This window comes from Amphiura filiformis, chromosome 6, assembly GCF_039555335.1.
Source record: "Amphiura filiformis chromosome 6, Afil_fr2py, whole genome shotgun sequence".
Classification (NCBI taxonomy): Eukaryota; Metazoa; Echinodermata; class Ophiuroidea; order Amphilepidida; family Amphiuridae; genus Amphiura; species Amphiura filiformis.
This window is the reverse complement of record NC_092633.1, coordinates 55,907,050-55,929,250: the sequence shown is the minus strand read 5'-3', so window position 1 is coordinate 55,929,250 and position 22,201 is coordinate 55,907,050. Positions and strand designations below refer to the sequence as shown.

The window sequence follows — 22,201 nt, the reverse complement described above, 5'->3', positions numbered from 1 at the left end:
GGAAACAAGCTCTTCATATACTGAGTCAATTTCAAATACACACATAGCAAATATATGACTACATTGTACATATATGATACTATAAATGCAGTATCAAAATGGTTGGTACCCCAGTTTTGGTGTGTTGAAAAGAATTCTTCTTCAAAAGGCAACAGATATTCTTGAAATGACCAGAATTAAGGTAATTTTACAACATGAATCTACAAATTAGGTATATCTTATGTTGCATTTTGTGATGTAGTCAACTTGTTCATACTCACTTCACACTGATGGGTGTCAATCATTTGATTGTACTCATCGTTATGAATTTGACAGACAGTAAAATCTGTATTCGGCTTTTGGTAAATTCATGATGTTACGCATGAATTATTTTTGGATTGGCGAACAAAGAATTAACGCTTTAGCTCAAGAGGGCAGCATATCAATTTTTTAACGGTGATAATCTTAGACCGTACTGAGCCGCACCATTAGCTAACCCTGTATGCAGCCTTCTTCCGCTTACTTCACACTGAACACTGTTAAAAAATTTGATATGCTGCCATCTAGAATCCGTAACATGAATTCACCAAGAAGACTAATCCTGATTCGGCCATCTGCCAAATTCATAACACCATTACTATTCACCAGGCAAAATTCTGATTCGGTGTCCTTGTTTGCATCCTGCAAATGATGCATTTTACCCATAACACAAGCTAAGCATTACATACAAACTTTGGTTTAAGATACAAATGCCACTGATAAATGCCAGTGGTACACTATTTCACTCCCCATTCAACATGGCAGTGTTCCATAGCTTTATATGTGACGTGTCATGTCAAAAGGAGACACTTTTGGGCAGGTTATCAATTTTGAGGTTTTTACATATCTTAAATATGGAGATATATTGCTCCACAACGCCGTTTTCCCCAATGAAATCAGACATTCCTAAGCGAAGATATTGAGTTTGTAAGTTATGGTATTTTAAAATTGGAAATCGAGATATCGGCCTTTAAAAATATTATTGACAATGATGAGAGTAGGAATTACCTTGAAAAAATGTCTCAAAAAATACAGGATGCCAGTTATATTCCGGTCTGAAACTATCAGACAATATTTTTAACATTAACAACATCACAAATTCGCAACAAACCCAAATTGTGAAAAAAATCACCCACCGGCAGATTTTTTGGCTATTTCTCCATTTACGATCCTGCCCAAAAGTGTCTCCTTTTGACATGACACGCCACATATATACACGGGGGCTTCATTTATACAGAGCCTGAGTTGCCCTAATAATACTTTTTTTGGACAAAGCTGTTCTTAGCACATCTGTTATTTGATCTACAAACCAAACATTGATCTACACCTATTTGCAAAGATCTTTCGTACTGCCCGATTTGGCACAGTTAAACTTGAGTTTATGGCGTAAACATTAAGTCTGGTTCTGACTGGCTAATTGAATCATGTCATCATCACATCAGCCCCTCATTTGACGATCAATCTGTGTTGCATCGGGTGATCTATTTCTTAAATAACAAGGTCTGTCGGCCAGTGTGAAAGGTCTTTGGAAAATATTGTAATTTGTAATACTTCTCATAATGTATATTCTATACTAATAGAAAAATACCTGTTAAAATGTTTGTTTTTTTTCCCCGTTAAAATATTTTCATGTGACATGATCCTATTTGGTCAAATAAGTTGTTTTTCCACTTAAAAACATTTAAAACACAGTCAAGCAGAATGCAGACAATCTTGTGAAAAGTCATTTTTTTGTATCACAAGAAAGACCTTTTAATAAAGCAGCTTTAATTTGATGTAACTCTCATTAAAATGTGACATGTGACACACTGAAACAATAAAAAACATAAGAATTTGACAATTCATGATTCAAAGACAACTTGGACAACATTGTCCCCACTTTGCTTGATTTGGTCACATATACAATGTGTAATATTTGCCGTGCGGAATCAAAGCACATGTAAAGCACAAGTAAAAAGCCAGGCACAAAAATGTGTTATTTTAAAATTAACTATTTAAAAACAGTTTTTGTGCCTGGCTTTGTTTGTATGTTTGTTTTGGTCCAATTCCTCCCAATGGGTACCTCAACAGGTTAAGCTAGTCAAAGCCTTCACCAAGCTGATAAAGCAGTCATACATAAAGCAAACAAGCAAGGTAAAGGAGAAAAAAAGAACATGTCAAACGATTAATTTGACCCTCCAAGTGCACCTGATCATACCGGAGCTTCCACATCATCAATATTTTCTGGCATTGGTTTGTTTAATGTCTCTGGAAGTGTCAATACTGTCAGACAATATACTGCTGACATCAAGGCATAGACAAAGTACACTGTAACACCACTCTGTAAGGAAAACAATGTTATTATATCTGATCAATACAATGGTTCTAAGCGGCGGGAGGGGGGTATATTATTCTAAACCGTTAGAGATCAACATCAAACTCCACTGTATGTTGTTTTTAAATTTGTAATTGATAACCATCTATTTTGAACAGGCTTTCAGCATAGTAATTTCGTCAGCCTTGTACATCATGTGACGTGTGTCCTGTGCCACCTAAGAATCATAAACAATCAAATAAACTCATCTTCAGATGCATATATTGGATGTAGATATCAATGGAAATATGTGAATGGTCAAGAAGACTAACATTTTTATCCAAATATTTTCAGAGAAACCAAACTCAAAATTTATATATTGAACATTTTGGAATAAGATATTTGGTCAAAGAAATTGAGCTTTGGATAGACATGTTAGATAAGGTCAATTGTTCACATCAATACCTTTTATATATAAGCTTGTATTACAATTTACATTTTAGGCCCAAATATTAATTTCTTTTAAAGACCCTCCAGTTTTTTATATACTCAAAAATAAATCTACAAATTGGTCATTTTGTTTATAATAGCTTTTAAAGGATGACATTGTCGACTTTTTTGCAGTGTAAAGACGTTTTTGCTATTGTTGCTCCCTGTGCTCTACGAATTGCATTGGACACTTCTCGATTTATACAGGGACAGTATATACCATAGTCATCTAGCATTCATCAATTTCAGGCAATTTTTCAATTAAACAATACCTAATGATAATTTCAATGACCTATCCTTCATTTTTAGGCACTTTACACACATTTTTTTAAACACTGAGACTACTGAATGGGCCTTTAAGTGACGAGGTATAATAAAAGTCTGAATTAAAAATACTAGTTCACACCTGACGTCACCTATTAATCAAACTCAGAATCTGTTTACCAGTTGTTGTGATGATTGAAATGTCTGAATGCAGCGTAAATCAGTGCGTCATGCGGTTAGTTGTTTTGCACCTTCGAACATGCAAACCGTCTCAAAAGTTAGGTCTTCGTGAGGTATCATGTCAACACCCCCTAGAAAAGTTGCTTTTAATCAGGTTAAAAAACTGACACCGTGCACCACTTCTACAATTCCTTTTCTCTGATGTAAGCACCAGATGAATCAAGCTCCATTTTAAGTTCTACTAACCAATCACAGGGTGTGGGGAGTTTGATTGATAAGATCATCACATGCGGACTAGTATTTTTATATCTGGCTTTTATTGTAATTGATCTATACTTACACAATATGCTATTAATACTGGTGCAAGGATACCACCTACACGAGATGCCATGAAACAAAATCCAGTGCCAATATTCCTAGTAAGGAAGAAAATGATCTGGTTAGTCAAAATAATATATGTACGTACATATTATTCAGTCAAACCAAATAATTTCATTTTTGACAACAAAGCAGACAAAATGTTGTCAAATCTGCAAATGTAAACAACCATTTATTACACAAGACATACCACATGCTTGACAAGGAACCCAGTCCACAACATTATCGGGAATGTCTCAAATACTCAGATGAGTTGATTGACGACAACAACACTAAGATAGGACTGAAAAGTTTCATCTGTAGGATTGTTCGTAACAATTATTTTATTTTTGATAGGCAAATCCAAAGAATAAAACTCACGTTTCTTAGCTTTCGATAGCAGGGTATGCCATATTGATCACAGGTGCTTTCCAGGCTCATTGCATCTCCCACGGGAACTGGTAGTCTCGTTTCTACGATGTGATGTGATTCTCTGGATTTGCCTATCAAAAATAAAATAACTAAGATAGGAGCTTACCTTATTACTGTTGGTATTAATTCACTACTGTATAGACCCTGTAGACTAAATGCTGCTGCCACACCAAATTTGGCTGTCATTGCACAATAAGTTTGAAATGTTGTCATCGCTCCATCTAAAATGAGACAAATACATAGTTGTAAGATTGTATGCGCATCTGTGTTTGCCTGCAAAGGAGGACACACACAAGAGTTTCCACTCTAAAACTGTGGACTTACCTGCAACCAAGGACCATCCTTGTTTTCAAACTGTTGCAATAGACCCTTAAATGCATGCTAAATGCATTTGAGTGATACTTGCTCAAAACCAAGGACCATATGTGTAAAGAATACAGTCAGCAGTTGATGGGTAAAATTCTGTTTTGTATCATACACAAAAACAATTCGCCATTTTAGTCCACAGTTAGGTGATGAAAACACCATACACAATGTCCGCGGTTGGCAGCAAACACACACAGTAGTGTTGGGGTGTGTGCGTGGGGTGGGGTGGGGTGGTATGTGTGTGGTTTGTATGTTTGTGGTGTTCGCAATCCCCCATCATTTGTCAATTTAATGTGACCAATCAAATACCTGATTAACTCCAGAGGTTGCAAATTCATTTCCAGTAGGCATATTAACCTGTTCTTAAATATTAGATCTACTGGATGCTTGATGTACACCAAGATACATGTATAACTAAGGTAAGTTGTAAAACACGCATAATACTGTTGCAAGTGCGGGCGTGCAACTATATGAAATGGCATTTCGACTACTTAGTGCCAGAAGTGGGTAAGTGCAATAGCTGCCCTGTGAACATTTGGCAATTTACACACAGTTTATGGTACTCATCTACACATGCAAGCTACACATGGCAGCTATAATTGCACTTACCAACTTCTGGCACTGAGCAGTCGATTTTTCATCTATCAGGGTTATCAAGAAGATATAGGGTAAACTAATGTGTGTATAACCCACCTGAATTTGTTGAAGACATTACTATAGCTAGACAAGCTACTGCTGCTAAACCTATAGAACCAGCTATAGTCCTATTACGACCAATTCTGAAAAATAAGTGAATCAAGAAATCAATTCACCTGGCATATGTGATCTGCTACCACAAAATGAGCATTAAGTTGCAAGTTGGTAGTTTTGAGACATCCTGGCTGTGCGTTGGTGTTCTTTGTTTCATACACTCCTGTTCAAGCTAATAGTATGTCTGTATGTCCTTTGTGAATGGGGATGCAATGGGCCATTCACAAAAGACATACTACTGGCTTGTAAGGATGCGCAGCAAACAACCACATCAACTCAGCAGCCAGGATGTCTCAAAACTACCAACTTTTGACTTCACTCATTTCGTGGTAGCATGTCACAAATATTCACATTCAAAATGCCATTACCTGCAACAAGTAAATTAAAAGGATTGAAGGAATTTTGTTATTTATACACACAAATCTATTAGGTGAGAGGCACAGTGTTTGTAATAAAACATTTAAAAGAACTGTGAATTGTTCTACAACTCTGAAGTCCAGGTCTATCTGAGATGAAAAAGCAGACCATATAAAATGACAGAATTACTTTAAGCATGGGTACTACTTCTAAACTTCATAAAAGCCAAAGCTATAGGCATATCAATATTCAACATGATGAATACAGATGTTTTCATTCTTGACAGCTTACATGAAGTCTTATAATGCTCTATATCTAACTATTAGCTATAAATCACATCAGCATTCAATAGGGTGCTTGCACGAAAGGTTAAAAGGTTGATAAAAATGACCAGCATTGAGAGTCAGTCAAGTGTGCTGGAAAACAAACAAACTATTATCACCCTCTGTGAATCTTTGGCGCGTCATTCAAACCCATGCTTTGTAAGGAATACTAGCACTCTGTGGGTGATATTTCATTTTCACGTGCTCCAATATCGTTGTTGTGCCTCCAGGGCTAGTGACCTGTGGTGTACATGAAACCTGCTTATATGATGAATACGGATGTGTTTCTGAGCACAGCCGATTAGTCTAAAGGGTCATTAGTCCTAAAAGAATTCCAGTTAGGGTTTAGGGTATTTTATGTTATGATTAGGGTTATGGATAAGGTTAGGGATATCACTAGGGTTAAGGTTAGTGCTGGTGAAAGGATTAGAGTTAGTGTTAGGATTTTGGGTTAGAGTTAGGGCTATGTTTAGGTCAGGATTAGGGCTTAGGTTATATGTGACACGATCTGGTCCATGGGGGCCAAAGGCGGCAAATTTGAAACTGAGATAAAGGTAAAAATATGGATTAAAAAACAATAAAATACATAAGAAAATAGACATAAAAAAACTTCATAACTTTAGAACCGAGTATGCTAGACCTTTGGTGTTTTCAGTAAATGATAGCTTATTGTACGTTTATAATAATTAGAGTAACTCAATTTTCAAAAATGCCTCCTTTGGCCCCCATGGACCAGATCGTGTCACATATGGGTCAGTCCATGTCAAAACAGACTGAGTGTACACCCACCCTCTTGGATTATGCTCTCCTTTGGCTCAGGGTACCTTTCATGGACCCCTAGGTGAGGTCTGAAAAAATTCAAATTCAATTTAGTTTCGAATGGCGGGCCATCTAAGTTTGGCGACCTTGACCAAAATTGGGAATTTAAGGTGTCCAAATGACAAAGCGCTCTCTTTGAGAGGCATTTTCTTCTTAATTAAATCAGTTGTGACCCTCTTTTTTGAATGTGGTTCTCACTGGCTGTGTCTGAAATGCCTAATGCCAAAAAAGATTGATTTGAATTTCGATTTGGGATTTCAGAGGGGTCAAAATCAGCACTTCATACTGTTCAATCAAATTATCTTTGATTTTGAAGGACCCATGATAATGCCACAGTGCACTTATAGGTCCTAATTATGTTCAGAATGGATTAACCATGTGCCAATGTCTATGAGCAATTCAAAAAAGAAATTTCTAGACCCCTACAGAATTTTAGGCCCCCCTAAAGTGGTTCAGCCACAAATGGCGCTTAAAATCGGCAAATTTTGACACCTAATAACTTTAGGTGTACACCAGATATGAATTTCTAGTCTTTTGCATCTGAAAGAATGTAGTCTAATGTTACTAGGAACATAAGATTTGTTTTATATTTTTTGTGTTTTTATACTTTCAAAAAGGTCGTTGACCTATGAACATTTTTCGTCATAGCGCCCTCCTGAAAGGTCTGACACATAAAAACTATACATTTTTTGTTTTTTTTTGACCATATGAGTAATTTGATATATTACTTGACATAATTGGGAGCATTCTGAAAATTTGACCCCCATAACCTGTACTTTGCATGTGCATCGTTGCCAGGAAGTGCATTTTTGACCCCTTAAAATCCATACAGAGGATTAGAAAGTAGTTTTTCTTATTACTTGACTCAAGAGCAACTTGAAATATCAGGATAAATAATACAAATGGCTATAAAGTGATCAAAATATAAAAAATATCATACTAAAATTGGCATTTTGTACCGTATCCTGTATGCATGGTATGTTCGGCAAAAATGACTCTTCTTGAAAGCGTCAACTTAATACTAAAACACAAAAATACAAAACAAATCTTATGTTCCTAGTAACATTAAACTACATTCTTTCAGATGCAAAAGACTAGAAATTCATATCTGGTGTACACCTAAAGTTATTAGGGGTCAAAATTTGCCGACTTTAAGTGCCATTTGTGGCTGAACCACTTTAGGGGTGGCCTAAAATTCTGTAGGGGTCTAGAAATTTCTCTTTTTTTGAATTGCTCATAGACATTGGCATATGGTTAATCCATTCTGAACATAATTAGGACCTATAAGTGCACTGTGACATTATCATGGGTCCTTCAAAATCAAGATAATTTGATTGAACAGTACGAAGTGTTGATTTTGACCCCTCTGAAATCCCAACGAAATTCAAATCTATCTTTTTTGGCATTAGGTATTTCAGACACAGCCAGTGAGTGACCACATTCAAAAAGAGGATCACAACTGATTCAATTAAGAAGAAAGTGCCCCTCAAAGAGAGCACTTTGTCATTTGGACCCCTTAAATTCACAATTTTGGTCGAGGTCGCCAAACTTTGATTGCCCGCCATTCGCAAAACGAAATGGAATTTGAATTTTTTCTTGTGACCTCACCTAGGGATCCATGAAAGGTACCCCTGAGCCAAAGGAGAGCAAAATCCAAGAGGGTGGGTGTACACTCAATCTGTTTCGACATGGACTGACCCATATGTTAGGGTTAGAGTGAAGTTTAGGGGTAGGTTAGGATAAGGGTTAACTTAGGGTGTATAACTAAGTTATGGGGTTTTCTGACTAATGGCCCTTTGTAACCATTTTTATTCTTGATAACCTACATGTACTTCCAATGCTCTATACCTACCTATTAGACAGAAATGATGATATAAATGCACTGGGTATTTCCACTAAACCAGACATAGCAACATTAACATACATATTGCCTCCAAGATTACTAGAGCTTACTGTCAATCCATAATAGAGAAGACCACATGTACCCCTGAAATAAACAATCATATGTGTTAGTATGTAGGAATTTCAAATTCTTACCACAGATTTTTGGTATACTTATAATAAAATATACTTCAAAATATCAGAGGCATAGCTACATGTGCCCCACCCAACTCGAAATACCAGGACAAAAGGCTGTAATGTAAATACAGGAGGAAAATTATAGCGCGACAAAATTGACGAAGCTATAATGCCAGCAATTGTTTGAATTTTGGCCAATTTTAGCATTAAAATTGCCAAAAAAATGTGTCCCTGCCCCCCCTCCCCCCACATTTTAGATTCTTGATCCCACTGACGAAAAAAATTGGGGGTTACAATTAACGATTTTAGTCAGCAAACAATATTTAGGGATTGTCAGCAAGACGATTTGGAAATTTTGCCCCCATCGGACTAATGAGCTGTTCCCTTACTTACATCACCATATTGTCCCACTTTCTCACATCTTAAACGCACCCATCAAACCTAAAGACCCCTTTTCTTTCACACCACATCCTGTCCTTACCATCCCCATAGCAGTATCTTCATTCTTCTATTCATTTCTGGTGTCCTAAAGGCATCCATGGCACCATAAGATTTAACCTCAGCATTTACACTACTTCCGTTTGGAGGTTTTAATTTCACACTGTCTCTGCTTGTAATTTTGCCATTTTTATGGCCATAGTTAAAGAGGATGTCCTCAGCTTCTTGAGTACGTCCTTGAGAAAGAAGCCATCTTGGCGATTTGGGCACAAACCTGAAAAAGTTCAAAAGTTCACATGATAATTATTGTATTTCTAATTAGAAATTACACATTATTTAAAGATCTTTCTAACACTACAAAAATAAAAGGGCCAGCATGATTTTTATATGCTAAGCTATAGCCTAGCTTGTGCATGGATTTTTAATGGACCAAGCATGTGTCCATAACAGACCAATTAACAAACAAACAAACAGGTACATGTTGTGCAATTAAAACTGTGACCCTATGAGAAGGCTTCATAAATACAGTCAATTTAAGAAAAAATTAACTTACATTTATCAAAAATGGTAAAAAATGAAAAAGTTGATTTAAATCAGTGATTTAAAATTGGTGTGATTTAAATCAAACAACCCTGTTAGTTTCATATGCGTGAAATTTTCAAGTGCAAAAGCAAACATGCAAATCCCTTGCTACGTCACACATGGAAGTCATTGATGGATACCCTCTGCACCTGTGTGCAGCGTGTGTGTTTTTATAATTCTATTGTGTATGTATCTGTTTTATTGATTTCATTTTATTGATTGATGAATAAAATGGAATTGAAAACTAAATTGAAATTGAAAATTGTGTGCGTATATCATCTAACAAGCAATTTGATTGGGTTGCACACATGTTTGGTGTGATACACAGAGGTTATGAATAATGACTACCGTATTGTTTGTAATAAACGCTCCCCCTCTAATAAACGCCCCCCCTCCAATTTTTCTGTAAAAAATTGACAAAAATGCAAACATTTCCATGCCATATCGTGTAGGTAAGCTTAAAACTTGCATCAGTCATGTCAGTCACAATCGCTAAATTGCATGGAAAAACCTATTTTGACTCAACTCCCATCCATTTCATTGCCTAATTATGGTAAAATTTCACTAATTCCATGCACTTTACAGCCTTACAGGTGTAATTTTGTTGTATTTCCCACAAAATTGTAATTTTCAGTGGGCGTCGCCATCTTGTATGGTCGTAAATCCCTCCTTTTAACAGGAGCACCATCAGGAAATTGAACCCGATTTTTAAGCTTTTTTCACTGACAATTCACTTCCAATAAACGCCCCCCTTTTGGAAAAATGCAACGCCCCCGGCGTTTATTACAAACAATACGGTAATTAAATTGTAGGACTATATAGGTTCTGCCAACAAATGCAAATTAGCTATACAGATAACTTGACAAACCTATACAGCACCAGAAATGACTAATGCTGCCCACACATTCAATTTTTTGATCAATATCAAAGACCCTTGATACAAGAGCGGATTCAAAATCTACCACTGTACACTCCCAATGGTAGATTTTGTATCCACTCCTGCATTTAGGGTCCGCAATATTGATCAATAACATTGACCGTGTATGTTCTATCACCATATTGCTTCAATGTTCAACACCTGTTGTACATAGGTTGTATAGAATGGACTAATGACATTTTTCTGCACTCAAATCACATCCAACAAATACCATTTCCATGATAATTATATGCACTCCACCAAACATTCAGTTTCAATTTGTATTTTTCCATAATGAAATCAAATTACAATATTAATATTATAAGAGATCAATGAAATGGAAGGATGTCCATAACAGCGCAAAGTTCGAGAGAACTATGGCCACCCTTAGACACAAATGGTTATATACAATGGATGGTGCAAAGACAGAGACACCAGAAATGTGTAGACAATAACAAAACAGGCGAGACGGACATGCAGGTACACATGGTAGATGACTATGTGTGCCTGGAAATTCTGTTTTGGAGGAATGGCGGGGAGCAATAAATATAATACGGGGAGCAATAATACACAACTCATATAAAGCTAGGAACCTGGACCTCCTAGTACATGGTCCATAGCTACTTTAACTTGCTCTGTGGGTGAAAATTTGCTTGAGGAATTAAACTGAAACCTATGGTTTATTATGTAGACTTGTATGTATATTGTGAGTCACAATTCAAGTTCTCATCAAATTAACAAAGAATCCACTTCACTGATTGAGCCAGATTTTTGCACTGAAATGCTTATCACATGGAATTGTCCCTTTTAGCATTTGTATGCCCCATTCATTTAATTTTATCATGTCTCTATATCAGGCTTTTGGACAATCAATGCAGAACTATACAGGTTTCACAAATCTTGGAGTTTTCATGCAACTGTCAAATAATATCGACTGTAAACTGTGTTAGTTACACTATGGCACTGGCTATAGATGCAAGTCACACTATGGCACTGGCTATGGCACTGGCTATAGATGCAAGTCACACTATGGCATTGGCTATATAATTTGCATCTTTTACTCACCATACAAGGCAAAATGGAAGCATAAATATATTGCAGGTCCACAGAAAAGCTCGCCACTCTCTCACACGGTATGCCCACATTGCAGTAAACTGCCAAGGAAAAAAACACACTTGATGAAGGTTTTACTACAATCTGGTTATTTGGTATAGAGTACAGTGCAAAATTTAGGTGTATCCTTCGTGTAAGAGAATACCAAACAAATCCCAACTCTAATCCTAACCCTAACCCTACCCTAACCCTTACCCTAACCCTAATTCCTAACCCTAACTCTAATCCTATTAGTATTTTGTGCTCTCTTACACTAAGGATAAACCAAAAGTTGGTATCAGTATTTTGTATAGCATAATTGCAGCAACTATTTCATTTGTATAGCACTAGACATACTCGGAGTCTGATGACATATTACGCTGTTGTTGCATACCAATTTGGCTAGATTGTGTATAGCACAATGCAATGTGATATCAGCCATATTATGCCCTTCTTTATGTGCAGTGATATTGATTTAAAATTTAAAGATCTACAAAGTAATAATATGGTTCACCACAAGTTTGGCAGTGATGTCTATGCTTTTTTGTGGTTGCAATGGAAGGGTGCCAACAAACTGCACTTGTATGTGTTCATGTACGCGCTGCGTGATTTACTTTACACACTCGATTCCATACTGCGACCAGCAAAATACACACCTGTGTCACTACTGATCTTGAGGTAAACCAATGTATACTACTGTACTAATGGCTCTTCCACATATAGCAATGCACACAAAAAGTATCTGAACACTTAAACTATAAAATTGCAAAATAAAGTAGTTAATAGATAGAGAATTTTATTCTGCGTACTTTGATACCTTAGGGCTCATATTGAAATACCCTACCACGTTTTCACACAGAAAGAAGGCAGGATTCCCCTCGCTAAGCGCGCGCCTCAGGAAAGCTCGGTCATAAAACGGATGGATTATATGCATCAGTGATACACCCTGCCCAGGATTTTAACAAAAGAAGGCTAGCACAGGAAAGCTGCAGGATGGTGCACACCTTCCTGTGTAAGGGAATTTCAATATGAGCCCTTATTTGGTACAATGTAATTTTATTCCACTACGCTATACACATTTGAATGACAAAAGGTAGAGTTTCAAAAGTGACAAATTTGGATATTTCCTCAGTCAAGGTGATTTCTACTACCTTTTGTTACAGGTTCAATAAAGCCTGATGGATGAACGCTCTCACCGCTGTGTTTAATAAATGTATGCTTTGAGAGAAAAGTAAATGCAAATTTTTGTCACTTTTGAAAAGCTCTCTTTTTATTCAAATTGCTATAAGTTAGGAAAATAAAGTCATATCATACCGAAGGTGTCAAAATATGCCAAACAAAGTTCTCCATCTAATCAACTACTTTATTTTGTCAGTTAGTTCTTCTTTGTGGTGAGATGTATCCCTCTGTGCAAGAGTATTATCACCCCAATGGAGCAAGTGCGGTGCAGAAAACACAAAAGGTGATGAAAGATGCTGTAAAGTGCAGCTACAAACTCCAATAATGCTTAAGGTATGTTGTTCGCCAGACCACCTCTGAATTTTAATGTCCTTTAGAAATAGCTTTTGTTTTGAGTGTTTGGATACTTATGTTTGCAGTATAGTTTTGGACCAGCTGAGTGATATACTTACTGAAATACTCAATGCAAATGAAACACACAGTAATGTTGCTCCTACACTCCTCCAATGACTACGCAGATTCTCCAAAACAATGGTAGCTAGTACAAGACCAGCACCACCACTAGCAAAGCCAACGAAGAACCTAAAACATACAATTTATACATTTAATTTATCATATTTCAGGCAGTCATATGTCAAGCTTTTTGGCTTTAAAGCCATTATTGTAAAATTTTTGTCAAATTCAAATTTCCTTCTTCTTTTAACAAAAATAATATTAGTAGACCCATTCCATGTCAACTCCAGGGATGTGCACCGCAGCACCTCTTCAATTTTTTTCTTTTTCTGTGTGGTGGTAGATATTGATGAGAAAGTAAAATTCCAAAAATTTGAGCTTCATACTCCATTTCGTTTTCCTGTGGCATCAATTTGAAATTTAGGGGGGTCAGCATAAAAAATGAGTTACAAGTTTTCTGATGCCAGATTTGAATTCTACACAAATAAGTATCCCAGGATACATACTTTTCAAAGTTGTAAAGGGTTCCTTTATACATTTATGGACCTCCAAACGTCGTCTTTCAAGCATTTACACATTTTTATGCTGACCCCTAAATTTCAAATTGATGCCACAGGAAAACGAAATGGAGTATGAAGCTCAAATTTTCGGAATTTTACTTTCTCATCAATATCTACCACCACACAGAAAAAGAAAAAAATTGAAGAGGTGCTGCGGTGCACATCCCTGGAGTTGACATGGAATGGGTCAGTAGTAACTGTCAGGAAGGGTTCCTGTCCATTTTAAGCCAAAATGCCAAGGTAAAGTGAAAGAAAATCCACAGAATAATTCTATGTTGTGCTAAGCCAAGTGCCAACATTACAAATGCCAACAAATGGTTTTAATAGGACAATCTGTGAATTGTTAAACCATGACACCCCATAAATCGTCAAAATTCAAAATTTGCTTTAAAAAAAAAAAAGTTTTGGAATAAGCATATTTTATGCTAATGAAGTGTTCAAGTGGCACATGTGTTATGTGATTTCATAATGACAGTCAAAATCCGTCCTGGTACGACTGCACAGTGACCATTGAGCAGCAAAGCGTCATGTGACATAACACTGTGAAACCAGCATAAATTTGGTCTTGTGAGTTGATACCTTACCTGTTCACAGCATATTGTTCATATGTTTGTGCATGAGCTCCAGCCATTTGTGCCAGTACACATAATAGATTGCAGACAATTCCTGTATTCAAGCGCCCAAATTTGTCTCCCAGAAAGCCACATATAAGGCAGCCGATAAAATTCCCAATCATGAATGCTGATTGTGCTAGCTCTGCAAGTTGCTGTTTTTCACAGACAAGGTCCCACTGTTTACAAAACAATACAAAAACAATACTGTAAAACAGTTACGAATAACAAAAATTTCATTTTGATATGATATTTATATGATTTTATTGGCACAACATTGTCACCTGTGTTGCATTTGAAAATTAACATACATGTACAACAGTTGAAATAAATGCGAAAAATAAAGTGAGAAACAATTAAATCTAGAAAGCACACCACATCTCATCACACCCCCCCACTGGCTACGCTACTGCAGTAAATACTACAAAAAGTACATTTTAAAGCAAGAATGTGATGTGCTAATGTGCTTAGTGAAATTCTACAATAATTCTGGCAATGAACTGGATGAAAGTTTAAGTTAGGGGCTGTGCAATAATTATGAGCCCACAGGGGTAAAACTTCCGAACAGCCTGCCAAAAATCGCTTGCCCCCCCCTCGGCCTGCCAAATATTGCTTGCCAAAAAATCTTAACCCCCTGGAAAATTTGGATATTAAGGGGGTACTACACCCCTGTGGTACATTTGTGACTATTTTTGCATTTTTCTTAAAAATATAATAACACACTGGTAACAAAATTTATGTATATTATTGGGGCAAGGAATCCAATTACTACACTTAAATTCCAGTGACCCAAGACAAGCGGTTCAGTATATAATGATAGTAAATGAGGTACATCCTAACGGTACCTTATTTCTTATCATAAATAACGAACGGCTTGTCTTGGGTCACTGAAATTCCAGTGTAGTAATTGGATTCCTTGCCCCTATAATATACATAACTTTTGTTACCACTGTGTAATTAGTTTTTGAGAAAAATGCAAAAATAGACACAAATTTATCAAGGGGTGTAGTACCCCCTTAAAGTGTTTCTGTACTGTTTTAAGCCGTTTTAGAGTGTTTTAATTGCTTCCCCCCCCCCCCTTTCGGTTCGCCAAAAATTTATTGCCCCTTCCCCAGGGCTCATAATTATTGCACAGCCCCTTAGAATAGCTTTTTGTCTGTGCAAATTTTGCAATGATGCATGTTTTAAGCTCACACAATATGGCAATGGATTGGAAATATGTGCATTGCGGTCACTTTTTTTTCAAAAAATCGTATTTATTTAGAGGCGGTGTTTATTACATTTTATTTATTTTATTTTATTTGTAATATGTACCTCGGTAACAATAGATGTAAAACTGCTATCATACACAAACTTTTGACAAGGAGGTTGAACACTACATGGATCTTCATTTGGTTTCTCTGCACAGATAAAATGAGGGGCTTTTCCCACAAATGAGTTGGATATTGTATAGAAACCACCACACAGGTTGGGAACTATCAACACTGCCAAGTGAAAGATTTGAGACCAACCAAAATCACCAACAGTTTCTAATGCTGTGTCAAAATCCATAGCTCCCTTCTTTACAGAAGTACCGCTCTTCTTCCGTAAATTACTTAAGCTGACAGCTGTGGAAAAAGAAAATATAGTTATACAATTGAATGATATTATTGAGATATGTAGACCTTTGTACTTAGCCCCACAAACTTTTGCAAAAAAAATGGCATTTAAATTTACAATTTTAGCGGAAACACATGCATTTGGTGCAATTTGCTAATGGAGAATGCATAAACGATCCTCACTTTAATACAGCAGACAGCCAGGATCAAGCAGGTCCATAGCAAGGTTGATAAATGTGGGGCGGCAATCAGTGTTTGAAATAAGCATTTATCCTCTTGTCCAAAAATCACTGGGGACACCCATATTGAGATATGTACTTATCCTCTGGACAACCACTATATTTTACCTCTTAAATATGACACATTTTGGGGACAACCAAAATGTTTTGAGGACAAGCAGAATTTATGCTTTAGTTGTCCTCAGGACAACCTTCATATTTTCCTTATTTACGGACACTGGCGGCAATCATAAATGTGGGGTGGCCAAATTACAAATATACGTCAAAATTGAAATAAAGCTTTAAAGAAAAACATAACAAATTTATCAAAAAGTGGGGTGGCCATGGCATCCCTGCCCACCCCCTCCCGCTTGCTATGGCCCTGATCAACAGTCATGATGGTGGGATGTTTCTCACTCTCATCAACTTTTGTGCTAATTGTACTTTTATTGGCCTAAAATATGTACATTAAGCCTAGTCCAGGACCAGGGGTGTAGCCGGTTTTCTTGTTCTATTTTGGCCCATGATCTGGGTGAACAGAACTTTGTTGGGACAATGTACGCAAGTAGAGCGTGGAAAATTTGTACTTTACACTATTTTGGCCCATGATCGGGATGAATTTTGGTGGAAGACAGGCTCCATGCCCTTTTTTCCCCTTCGCCTTCTTGATTTTCATTTTTTTGTCGGAGGGCACTTTTTCATTCTTTTTTTTGTCAGGGGCACTCTGCCCGCCCATAGCCTGAGGTACTCACACCTCAGTCACTACGATTTCCACTGTGACTTCCTCTATGGTGAGGAAGGAACAACTAGGGCCATGATGTTTCGGGCTACCCGCCCCCTGGCTATGTTACTGGCCTAGTCCTAGTTCTAATAAGGCCTCAAAAAATTGTTTGATTGGCGTAACATAAAAACAAATTAGGGTACAGGTAGGTTGGGATTCTTTTTTTTTTAAACTTTTTAAGCTGTAAATTTCTTTTCTTGTTTTTAAAAAAATGTATTCATTTTTATTTTTTTTAAATTTTATTATTTTTTTGCAAAAAAAGAAAAGAAAAAAAGTTAGGGTCGGGTATAATTTTAGGGTAGGTCGGGTTACGGCAATCTTTTTTTTTAGGCCTAATTGAAACTCCAGGACCAATGCAAATTGTGTAATATTAATATTTTACTAGTTTGGCTGACTAGCAAATGTGTTAACAAACATTATTAAAGTTTTGCCTTAAAGCCATATATTGTAACATTTCCATAAAAATAGATTAGAATTTCTTTTCCATAAAATGTTAGCTTTTACTGTCAGATATTTGTATCCCCTTTTAATTTGCGTGCGGTCAATCAAAGAAAATTGGAATTTAGTAGTGCCAATGCGTCGCGTCGGTTGTTCTACAGTATGATCTTTTGATATGTGTGTGATGTCCTGCACGGGGTACATACTGTTTTAATGCTATGACAGAGAAGATGGTCATGAATATTGCATACACGTTTGCCTAACATTTCCAGACGGTTTATTCAAAATCTCAGATTTTGACAAAAATACTGCACCTAAAATGTTGAATTTTGCAGGGTTTTTTAGTTTACTAAAGTACATTACAATAGTATAAAAACAGAATTAAAAAACATATAGAGGGCGTCCTCTTCAGCTATGTTACAATATGGCTTTAACTTATATCCTGTCTGGACACATCACACTTCATACATGTGAAGGCTGTTGCGTTCATTGATTGGCTTCACGGTCGCGATAAATGGTTAATACAACCAATGAATCAATCACAAAACGGGTTAAGGCGCCCGTTACAAATTTTGAACACAGCACGTCCAATCCAATCCTGGAGCACTGCGGTGCTGTGTGGCTTTGATTTTCTGCAAAAACGAGCGAGTGGTATAAAGTCAGCATAACAGCTGTGATTTATGAAGCATGTCTGACGTTTCTCTGTGAAATTCTCGATTCTCAGCAACAGGATTCCATGAAATTGACAATACAATACAATACATTGTGATTGTACATGTATCATGTATGTACAGTGCGGCAGGTTCGTTTTGCATACCTGCATACTGCATATTTCTCGAGTTTCTTAGTGGCGAGTTGTAAGCATCAAATGTTGCAAGATTGGACATACTAAAGTATATCGTAAACAAAATATAAACATGATGATGATATGATATAAACACTTTTGTTTGACCCTGGGCAGACATCTCAAAATTTGCGAGAGACGCTATAAATTAGATTGGATAACACTGCAATGCTCGAGCTCTGTGTTATGAGCGTGAATTTTCTAGATGTCTGCATCTCAATTTGGAAAAACATTCAGTCTTAAATGATTCAGTCAGCATCACCTTAACATAAACTATTTCATTTGTTTACCCAGGTTGGTCTGTGAGGAACACATACTAATCCACGGAAAACCATGGACCGTTCCAAGCTCATACAAATGCACAAGCCTGAATAGCCAGTGTAGGCTAATATGCATGCTGGCCTAGATAGCTTTTTTAGCACATGGCTTCTTGGCAAATATTCTCCAAAACAAAATATACACATTGTTTATGTCATATCCCATAATGCCTATCTTTGTATAATGGTCATAGAAGCTTATACCCCGGTACTACAGTAAGGTGTAATGTCTCACTGAATGATGGGACATAATATAAAATCCAGATTTTTGAGCTATGACTTGACACCATACAGACAAAACATTCCAATATTGGAAATAGTTTGAGTTCAAAATATAGGCCTATAACCTGAACCCTAACATTTGGTGAAGCGGTATTGGGGGAGGGGTATAATTTAAACTTAGTATCATAGGCCTATTATTAATAGGGAGACACAGGGACGAGGTATGGTAATTTTATACATGGATGAGTGTTCATGGACTGATGAGGTAGGGTTTTTTTGTCAATGTAAAATTTGCATTGTTAGTAGTTTCAATCTTTTCCTAGTCTTTAGGAAAGTCCTTTATTAGGAAGGTCCCTTTTCTTTTCTCTTCTCAATGATTATGAGGGATAAACCCCTACGAAAAGACTTGGAATGGAAGTGATTCTTGTTACTTTAATATTAATCAACTTATTTAGGTCTATGTATGAAGTTTTCCTAATGCATTCCAAAATATTTGAAAAATCTAGAAAATAAAAACAATCTGACAAATCTCAGAAATTGAGGAGGGAGGGTACAAGAACCAAAACATTGATTTTTTTCGGCCCAAAATGTGCCACAGTAAAGTTACTTCCTGTTTTATAGTTGAGAACAAATGATACAATACATTGCTTGTTTGCAATGATACATTTTAATATAAAAACGAAATGGTAGTTAAACAATACACATGTGGTTCAGCGGCGTAGCTGGGATTTTTCCAGGGTGGGAGGGGCAAGCCTGTATGGGGCAGGGGCCCAAATCCACCAAATTTTCCTGCACTTGGGGGGTAGAGGGCGGGGCCCAAATAGACAATTTTGCCAGGCTTATTGATAATAATCGTATGGTATTGCATATCGTATGGATTCCCCATCTCTCAGCCCCTCCTCTCTCCTCTCTTTTTCCTCTTTCTCCTCCTTTTCCTCTTTTTTTTCCTGGGGGCAATTTCCCCCCTGCCCCCCCTTAGAGGAAAGTGTTTGTAAGTTTGATTAATGATCATATGTAGCCTTGGGGAGGTCTGGTGAAACTGTTAAGGTGACAGTGCATCTACTACATATCTTGGGTTCTTTTTTCTCCAATTTATATTTATAATATTATCGAAGTTAAAACATAACACTCATTAACTATCAAAATGACAAATATCAAGAAATTAAACGGAAGTGCATACACACACCCATCCACGGTCCACCCCTCTCTCCATAAACGCCACCACACCACAAAGTTTGCACCAACATCACCAAAACATGCTCTTCAAATAATGTAGCTTTAATATACTCGCCACTAAAAACTCTGAACAAATTCATCAGGATCGTTCATAAAAGTCACTGGTAAATAATGTTCTCAAGACAGATCGCCACTAAGAAACTCTAAAAATATGCAGTATACCATGCGCGTACGCAGGAATTTCTCAAGGGGGGTGTGATGATAAAAATACTAAAATAAAGAAATGGCCGCGTAGCGGTCATCCCGTCGCGCCTGTGTGACGCAGGGGGGTGTCTGAGGGGGATGTGCCCCCCTCAGAATTAAGAAACTTTTGGAAAATGAAAACCTAATTGAAGCGATTTGGTGAACCATTTTGGCACTATTAGTGTGTACAAATTTAATTTGAAAAAGCCGAAAATTTGTGAAATGACGGTCCATGAAGTCTTTCGTGAACAAGTTTTCACTACAATTGTAGGCCTATAAATTGTGTTAAACACAAATCGGTAAATGTCGAAAGCAATTAAGCAAAATGGCTGCTTGTTTATCCACTATGCAGGGGGGTGTCTGAGGGGGATGTGCCCCCCTCAGAATTAAGAAACTTTTGCAAAATGAAGACCTAATTCAAGCGATTTGGTGGACTATTTTGGCATTATTACTAGTATTAGCATGATTAGCGTGTAAATGTTAGTTTGAAAAAGCCGAAAATTTGTGAAATGACGGTCCATGAAGCCTTTCGTGAACAAGTTTTCCCTACAGTTTTAGGCCTATAAATTGTGTTGAACACAAATTGGTAAATGTCGAAAGCAGAAACAAAAATGGCTACTTGTTTATCCACAATACGCAGGGGGTGTCTGAGGGGGTTCTTCCTGGTTGAAGGTATACGGGGATGTGCCACGGTTTTGGGGTATACCTTTTCAGCGATTTTGGTATATCGATGGGTGGGTTTTCAGTGGAGACCAATGCGCTCAATTGGGCGCATTTTGGAAAAAGTGCCTTTAAAGCGCCCAATTATGGCCAATTTGGGCGCTTTGGGGGCGCTTTTTCTTGAAAATTGGTATACTGATGGGTAGCAAAAACAGGAAAAAGTAGGTATAGAGAAAGTCAGCATCCGAAAGTCTGCGTGGCACACCCCCGTACAAAATTTTTCGAAGAACCCCCCCCCCGGGCGATTTGGTGGACCATTTTGGCACTATTAGTGTGTAAAAATTTAGTTTGAAAAAGCCGAAAATTGGTGAAATAGCGGTCCATGAAGCCTTTCATGAACAAGAGTTTTCCCCTCCTGCAGAAGTTGGAAAAATTTGCAAAATGAAGGTCCGATTGAAGCCATTTGGTGATTAATTTTTACACTATTTTTAATCATTGCTTCAAACAGAAAAAAGGGCCTGAACTCAATTTGCACAATTAAAACCTTGTAGGACTACGTTGCCGGGGTAGGGTGTGGGGTGTGATGATGTGAGGGTGGGCCCGGGGTGTTAACATGTATCGACACATTTACGTACGTTGCAGGTCAATGCCGGGTATAGGGGTGAGAAAAATCTGTGTGGGGGTAGTTAATTAGGCATCTATAGGCCTATGATAATATGTCCCCTATGCATTGCTCTTCTCCCTCCTCTCCTCTTCTCTCTCTCTATCTCCCTCCCTCTCTCTCTCTCTCCCTCTCTCTTTCTTTCCCTTTTCCCCCCCTTTTTATTTTTTTGGACAGAACCAAGGGGTGTTTCACACCCGTAACACCCCCCCTGCGTACGCCAATGCAGTATACTATGTATATCATGCATCATGATGTATATACTCTTGGTAAGCTTAAACTGTCTAAGTAAGTACGTTACATAATAAACAGACCATCCATGCAATGCATGAAGAAAGCATACCAACATTTTATTGAGGGTGTAAATTCACAGCGGGCGTCTTTTCAAGGTAGAGATTTCCATTGCAAATAATGTGCCACTACGCGAGTATCATCAGTATGGAGTTTGGTTGAAGAACTCTTCAAACTGCAACGTGCACAACATTCATGACATTGGTGTAAACATTCTACCTGTCAATCAATTTTAACCTTGACTTGGCGCGACA

General features: G+C 37.3%; 1 protein-coding gene across 2 annotated transcripts; it reads right to left on the bottom strand.

Moving 5' to 3' along the window:
• Positions 1-1,036: 1,036 nt before the first annotated feature.
• On the bottom strand, positions 1,037-22,152 carry LOC140155679 (solute carrier family 22 member 15-like). Of its 2 annotated transcripts, none has more exons than XM_072178604.1 (11): positions 22,004-22,152; positions 15,813-16,105; positions 14,472-14,677; positions 13,327-13,456; positions 11,669-11,757; positions 9,149-9,379; positions 8,501-8,635; positions 5,093-5,178; positions 4,140-4,254; positions 3,585-3,660; positions 1,037-2,338 (listed from the first exon to the last, which is right to left on the bottom strand). In XM_072178604.1, exons 2-11 carry the CDS (start codon positions 16,047-16,049, stop codon positions 2,210-2,212), a joined length of 1,434 nt encoding a protein of 477 aa, XP_072034705.1. In that variant the 5' UTR covers positions 16,050-16,105; positions 22,004-22,152; the 3' UTR covers positions 1,037-2,209. The 2 variants fall into 2 exon arrangements, with proteins under 2 accessions (XP_072034705.1, XP_072034706.1); XM_072178605.1 differs by having other exon boundaries at positions 22,000-22,141.
• Positions 22,153-22,201: the final 49 nt, after the last annotated feature.